At 36.3% G+C, this 7,996-nt stretch overlaps 1 protein-coding gene across 2 annotated transcripts in view; it reads right to left on the bottom strand.

Moving 5' to 3' along the window:
* Window positions 1-276: 276 nt before the first annotated feature.
* plod2 (procollagen-lysine, 2-oxoglutarate 5-dioxygenase 2) overlaps window positions 277-7,996 on the bottom strand; it is a 51,513-nt gene continuing 43,793 nt past the window's right edge. For both annotated transcript variants that reach the window (XM_046847363.1, XM_046847365.1), the window contains 6 exons: window positions 6,385-6,498; window positions 6,040-6,105; window positions 5,804-5,908; window positions 3,942-4,088; window positions 3,461-3,586; window positions 277-1,262 (listed from right to left, as the gene is read on the bottom strand). In XM_046847363.1, coding sequence (XP_046703319.1) covers window positions 1,107-1,262; window positions 3,461-3,586; window positions 3,942-4,088; window positions 5,804-5,908; window positions 6,040-6,105; window positions 6,385-6,498 — 714 coding nt within the window. In that variant the 3' untranslated portion in view covers window positions 277-1,106. The remainder of the gene's footprint in view (window positions 1,263-3,460; window positions 3,587-3,941; window positions 4,089-5,803; window positions 5,909-6,039; window positions 6,106-6,384; window positions 6,499-7,996) is intronic.

Genomic DNA, 7,996 nt, shown 5'->3' with positions numbered 1-7,996 from the left:
TTAATAGAATGATAATTAATCAAACATTGATTTATTAATGAATTATCATGAGCCCAAAACCTTCTTTTCAAGCCACCAAGTGCAAATCAAAACAAGTTCAAAACAGAGCACATGCTCTACTCTGATTGGTGGCTTGCTGTGTGCTTGTCCAGACAAGTTTTTATCCTCCTAAATAAAAAGGAACGTCTAATTTCGCAAAATGTAGTTGAGTAAAAATTGAAATATTTTGCTTTGTAATGTAGTGAAGGTAAAGTAAATGAAAATACTTCAGTGAAGTAGAGAATATCTTCATTTATTCTTTTTTTTTTTTCATTTTCAAAATAAATTAAAACAGATGGACACGGCGTAGGCTCATAGTTCAGTCCAAAACAAAGCAACAACTTTCAGTGAAAGTAAAATATCTGGCATCTACATAAACATTTGATTTCAGGAACTGAGGACGTGACAAATCTCTTTTGACTCTGGGTTTTACAGTACCACATTGTAGGCCAGTTTCAGTTGCAGGCTAAGCCTAGTCCTAGTCTGAGACCAACCATTTTTAATAGTGTGTAACATCCAAGAACATAATTTAATTTACACTAAGCTCATGCTGCATCCAGGAAACGTAGCACTTCAAGTTTAATAAAATAGAATAAAAAAAAAACAAAATCAAAATAAAAAATCAAACTTCAGTTCAACCAGAATTCTTAGCAAATTCAGTTATCATTACTCTGCTTGTTGAGTTGCAAAGATAAAAAAATAGAAACCATATTTCTCTGAGTTGGACATGAACAACAGCAACAAAAAAAAATAATAATAATAACAGCACCTCATTACACCTCATATCAGCAGTTGTTTTCTCTCCTGAACAATTTGATAAGAAAGTAAAATGAAAAAAAAAAAATGAATTGATCATTTGTTAATAAAGAGGGAAAAAAAATGATTTCCCATTATTTCCTAAAAAAAAAAATATTTATATATTCTACTTACTGTAACCATGTGTGTGTGATTTGTGTGCATTTTATTGTGACTGTCTAAACTTTTGCACAGCAGTAAAAGACACAAACCAACAACTTCAACAAATCACACAGGCAGAAACAAAAAAAACCATCCCTCAGAGAAGGAAGTTAAGGGTCGATGAAGGACACTGCGATATAGCGCGTGCCTTTGGTGGTTGGAAGTCCTTCATGAAGATGCGTTAGTCTGCCTGGGTGCATGAAACTCCAGCCTTTTCTTGGAGACTCTATTGAGCAGTTATACCTGTGAAACCTGCAGCCTCCACCCTAAAAAAAATAGCAATCATTATTAGGATTCACATCAAATATAGCATTGATACGGAGTGAGCAGGACGGATAATAACACGCAACATAGCAGCAGACAAAAATAAAAGTTAATCGTCATACATTCAATCACGTTTATGCATTTTTAATTCCACTGGAACACTAATGACCTTTTCTGAATGACTAGTGATAAGAAAACGCTCCATTTCGCTCGATAATGTTATTATTGCACCTACAGTAATTGTCCCAAATGGGAACAAAAAAAAGGTGCCAAGAGAGGCCCATTGGGACAGGTATCACGATGCCCCATGCTCAGGGAGAAGCCGTTAAAGGAGAATTGGTAATAATAGAGTTGCCAGGGTTGTGTGTTTTGTTATTTTTATGCCAAATTGTACAAAAAAATTCTGTAGCCACACAATACAGATTATTCCAACAAATAAACTGAACTAAATCTAATACATCTTGCAAACAAAAGCAAACAGTAAATGCAGGCACTGTCTCCATTATGTACAGAAAAATTACTAATGGAAACTATTCTGGAGGGATTGAGAAGAAAACAGGAAGTAACATATATAGTTTGTAAAATCAGAAATGTGTGTGCACCATAGCGAATTTATTTCCCCATGCTAAAAAAGTTGAAAAAAGACAAGTTTGTCTTCTCTTTTTCAATGTTTACACAGCAAAATCTCCAGATTTAAATAAACACCCTGAAATGTTTATATAGAGTCTAGTTATACACAATTGGGTTTTAAATAAACACCTGGGGGATTAAAACAATATTTTAAAGCATTTATTTGTGTCGATTTAACGCTGAGTGAAAATATATATATATATATATATATATATATATATATATATATATATATATATATATATATATATATATATATATAAATGTCCAATTAGCAACACCTTAATCCAAATGGCTATAAATTAACACATGTAGTGCTGAATTAATATTATGCAGTGCTTATGGATGTCCCATTGGACACAAAAGCTCAGAATATATGTTATAAACACTCTATGCTAAAATTTATATGTTTTTATTTACACACAAACAAACTCAAAGCATTAAATTAACACACAATTTAACACTAGGGATTTCACTGTGTATGTTTAAAATCTCTCCTAACAAGCTGTTAGACTGGATGAATGTACAGTATGTTGTTGACTCTCTAATGTCTATGGACAATTATTCATTACAGTGTTGACTAGAAAGTAGCCTATTGCATAAGCTAATTGTGAATGGGGAGGTGGTAGGTTAGTGGTTAAGGCATGGAAGGCATGAGTAAGACCCTTAACCCCATGTGTGAGATAAAGGTTATTCGCTCTGGATAAGGGCATCTGCCAAATATCATAAATGTACATGTAAGTTTATGTCCACCTGTTTAATTTTAATGTTTTTGTCTTAAAGCAATTATTTCTCTTTCCATTTTGGCCTCAATGAGACGGCATTTTTAGTCAATGAAAATGTAGCTTTTTAAAAAACGCTCTCCAAAGTGAATAATTTTGAATTACGAAGGCTTTTAAAAACAATGGCGTATTTTTTGTCATGTGACCGTGGCTTTCCTTGACGTTGCTGCGAAGCTTCAAATAGTAAATAGTGACTGCGTGAATAAACGGCAGGTGGAAATGACGGCATACATTTTACTCGTGCGTAATCATAGACATAGACATAACCGTTTTCAGACGTTTCCGTTTGGATGAGCAACTTTTGGGAAACAATTGAAAATTATAGTTTGGATAAAAATAGCATTTTAAAATTTATACGGATTAGATGTTTCCTGGTGGTCTAGTGGTTAGGATGCGGCGCTCTCACCACTGCGGCCCGGGTTCGATCCCCGGTCAGGGAACCAAACCCAGCCATTAGGGTTGCACAAGCCTTAGTACCAGTCCCAAGCCCGGATAAATGGGGAGGGTTGCGTTAAGAAGGGCATCCAGCGTAAAAAAAAAATACGTGCCAAATCAAACATGCGGATGGTCTGCTGTGGAGACCCCTAATGGGAGAAGCCGAAAGAACGTTTTTTAGAGCAGACGCAACCTAAATGTCTCTGAGGTAAAATCGGGCAGCATGTACAGACTTTTGTACCAAGGATATTCATTAGTGTAGTCAATCTGCCTGCTGCGTACATTGTGGAAGAAGGAAAGAAACCCAAAAAAGTCTGTTAAATGTAAAAAAAAAAAGATAATAATAAATGCACCTCGAAATCTAAGCCTTTATGGTTGAGCGCGATGTTGATGGTAAAGGTGGATGAGTCATGGTGAGGCCTCAGATAGGCCTGTCTGCCGGGAGTGTATTTCACCACAAAGTTCATAATAGCATAGCCCTGCATGAGACACAAAACAGGCACTAGTTTAAAGGAAAGCATTTCATTTAACATCTTGTCAGGTCAAAGCACACATTCCACAAAAAAAAAAAAAAAACAGCTTCTCATCCAAACACCAAGAAAGAATGAGCTTCTTTGTTTGCACTCTTTTTTTATTCAATGTAGTCCACATTCCTCGAGACAAACTGAGCAGAGAGCTTGAAAGGCAAATGGACAGACTGCAAAGGCGGCAGGTTAGGACGGCAAAATTGCATTTTTTTTTTTACCTGTCTCAGGGGCATAAACATGATTTCTGTCAACATCTAACAGTATAGAATGACTCAAACAGTGCACAGTGCAACACATGCGTCATCACCTTGGTGTAATATCCATTGAAGACCTTAAGCGTGACAGGCGAGATAAACTCCCGGATAAAGTGTAGCCACTCCTTTTCGTAACCGATCTGTGTCATGTGGATGTCATCAGTAGGTACGCTTTCATATCCTCCGGAAATGCGCTTGTCCTGTGGAGTGGTAAGTCAATTTAATTCAATTTAATTTAATCCAATTAATTATCAATGCTGTTTTTGATGGACATTGTCACAAAGCAGCTTTACAAAAATAAATTGACTGAGAATATAATTTTTGAATTCACAAATCTATCCCTATAGATTTATCCTCAATGAGCAAGCCAGATGTGAATATTTATTGAGGCAAAACTTCATGAGTAGGAAACCTTCAGAGGAACCAGAATCAAAAGGGAACCCATCTTTATTTGAGAGACATTGTGATATTTATTCATTATAGTTTTATCATTGTTAAAGATAACATCTGTTCACTGATGGAGACTTGAGTGCAAAACTCTGTGTTACAATTGTAGCCAATGTAGCAGACCTGTTTGTATTAATTGCAGTCCAAAGTCATTGGTATTTCCCATAGTAATCTAAAACAATGGCTATTCATAAAAAGTGGACTGGGTTTAATGTTCTTTTGCAAGAAATGTACTGGTCATCAGTTACGCTAAAATCTATATACAGTATATTATGGTTATATGAAGAAAAACACTATAACACAGAACTGAAACATATGCCTAATTCTCAGCATGTCAGCACATATAAATACTCGCTATATATCGTGAATTCAGGATGCTGTTTACTGAGTAATTATTTGTTTGTTTGTTATCTCTGTGCCAGACAGGAATTTTTCACTTCATACGAACACGTACTTCATTACTTTTATTGTAGTAAATAATCTTTATTCTCTCCTATATTTCCCTTTATTTCATGAGTTACTATTCTGCAAAAAGATGAAATAAAAGAGAATGTAAACCAGAAAAAAAAGAAAGAACAAACTTTTTATTAACAAAATTTACTGTTCGCAAAATTTGCAGTCAGCATTCTCATTCGTCGGGAAAAGTCCCTATACTTTTGTCCATATTGCACATAGCACTAAATAATACATTCCATGACTAAATGACTAAATAATGTGTTAGTTTAAGTACCATATACTATTTGTTGTATGTTAGTTTTTGCTGCTAAATAAAAATGTAGTTGTTTGTGAATCGACAAAATGTCTTGTGTTGATGTAATTCAGACAAAGCACTCAACAGAATCTCAGTATCAGGGTCTGACCCCATCTAGAGACGTACCAGCGCCATTTGGATTCCACTTTATGTGGTGTTTGGACCTCTTTGGAAGTTTAAAGGCTCTGGCATGGAGAAGTTGGTGTTGGATCTATGATGATCTTAAATTTAGCTATTTTATGAGTTGCTCAGTATCATTCATAATCCCACATTCTGGTGCTCATGGTAGTTCTCACTTTTGAGTCTGGTTTCTCTCAAGGTTTCTTCCTCATACATTCATATAATGTCTAATAGAATTTTCCCTTGCTGCAGTCACCCCATGATTGTTTATCAGGGATAAATACACATCATTTAATTTTAAGTTCTGTAAAGCTGCTTTTCAGACGATGTCTTTAGTGAAAAGCGCTATAGAAATAAACTTAAACTTATTTTTTTTTTCCATTCTCATTAAGAACATTCCTGGACAATTTCAGACAATAGTGTAAAGAAAGGCATCACCTGGCAATGCATTCAAGATCCTATTACTCAACCATTAGGCATCAGTGTTGTATTAAAATATCCTGTGCATGTGTATAAATCCATTCCTGACAGCCATCTAACAAGACTACATTGAAATTACCAAGAATTGATTATCTATGAACAGAGTGTATGACTGACCTCGTGTTTTCCACCAGACCATGTGCCAAAGTTCTCCATCTCTTTTACCATCTCATCACAGGCTTGCTCAGAGAGCACAGGGAACCAGAACACATCTGGACATGGCTACACACACAGACAAACAGCCATGCATAAACATTACACACAAATACATACTGAGACTTGACACAAGTCCATATGTAGACTATATTCCATTTAGCAATTCAGAAAAAGTGCAATTTAAGTCATGCCTCTACCTGTTCCAGACGGTTCTCTGTGAAGATCTGGGAGTAGTTAGGATGGATATACTTCTCCCTCCAGTCCTAAGAGAGAAAGAATGGATTAGTCCTGTATGTTTAATCAAATGACCCTTAAAGAAGTGCATTGTACAGCCATCAGGGTGACTAAACACCCAGGATAACAATCACAAGATCTCCGGCTGTGCCTATTTTATTCAAAACCGATCAGTGCCCCATCTCAAGCACATTAAAGCACATTCCCAGCCAATGAAGCACAGCAATGTGAGTTTTAACTAAGGTTTATCTTCCTGTCAGCTTTCCATATAAACAGCTCAGGAAGAGATGGGACATCTGGATACTCACCACCGGGTTCTCAAAAATTTGCCATAAATCATTGTTCAAGTGGGACGTGTTGTAGTTGGCCGTGGATAATAGCCTTCCGAACTCATGGCGGTTTGTAATGTACATGAAAACTCCCTGGAGAATACAAATATGTTGTGTTACATTTCAGTTAAACAAATGATGAAAAATAAGAACAAAAAGAATAAACAGTATTGATGGACTCAAGATTCAATAAAGACTAAATTATGAATCTCAAATTGTGTGTGTGGTTTTTTTATGGCAGAAGGGAGCAGAAAGGTGGGAAGGAAAAATTATAAGAAGGGAACTCAATAGCAATAGTAATTCCTTTTCATTAAGGATGCTTTCACATTAGTCCATTTAAAACCCTGATGTGTCACAGTAGTGAGGGTCCTGAGGTACGTAGGATCCTCCTAAATCACACTCAAGAACACAGGAAAAAAAAAGGGTTGTAAAAGCAAAGCAAATGGGACTCGATCTTCTCCCAACTAAACATAAGTACTGTAAAATGAGAAAATAAGTGAGCTCTGAATCGATCAAACTTTGTATCAAAAACGTGTATCAAGCCAAACTGACTTGCAAAACTCTTTTTTCTATGGTCTTCCCCGTAAACTCTCACACAGTTGGTGCAGAACTCAGCTGCATGAATAATCACTAGTGCGCCTATGGTGGATCACATATCTTCTGTTCTTCAACAGCTGCACTGGCTTCCTGTTAAGCAGCGCACTGAATTAAAAAATCATGCTTTTTGTTTATAAGTCAGTACATAACCCCTGTTCTTTTATCTATTTGACCTAAGTCGTATGCATCTGGATCGTGAGCTTTTAGCTGCACTGCTCATTTTTTGTGAAATCTACTTCCTCGTTGTAATCATCATCCTCACCCTTCTACTTCCTTATACTGTATATACACACACTAATCAGGCATAACATTATGGCCACATGCCTAACTACAGGAGCTCGTCTGTTGGATCGGACCACACGGACCAGCCTTCGCTCCCCACGTGCAACAATGTGCCTTGGCCGCCCACGACCTTTTTGCCAGTTCACCACTGTTCCTTCCTTGGACCACTTTTGATAGATCTGATCACTGCAGACCAGGAACATCCCACAACAGCTGCAGTCGACTACCGCCACAATTTGGCCCTTGTCAAACTCACTCAAATCCTTCCACCTTGCCCATTTTTCCTGCTTCTTACACGTCAACTTTGAGGACAAAATGTCACTTGTTGCGTTATATATTCCAATCACTAACCGGTATCATCTAATTTAATCTAACCTAATCTAATGATATTTACAATCTCGACCTTCAAATCTCTATAAAAAAGCATCTTTTTAGGCAGTGATACTGTATATGTACTTCTTATTGGTTGTATAGTGTTTTCATTTGTAAATTTGAAATAGTTGTTGATTGTGTTTTAACTCTAAGGCAAAAGTGTTGTGTATGGTGCCTATTAAACATTGTGAGGCATCTCTGTGTTTTTGGGTTATTTTTATATGCACTTGTCAAAAAAATGATGATGAATTGTTAAGTAACAAATCAAACCAGAAAGCAAACAGCTCAAAAGAATCACCTCAAAGATCCAAATTCTGCAAATGGACTAATAGATATGAAA

The sequence above is a fragment of the Silurus meridionalis genome, chromosome 4, assembly GCF_014805685.1.
Source record: "Silurus meridionalis isolate SWU-2019-XX chromosome 4, ASM1480568v1, whole genome shotgun sequence".
Lineage (NCBI taxonomy): Eukaryota > Metazoa > Chordata > Actinopteri > Siluriformes > Siluridae > Silurus > Silurus meridionalis.
Note: the sequence above shows the minus strand (reverse complement) of the source record. Positions and strands in the feature narration are given on the sequence as shown.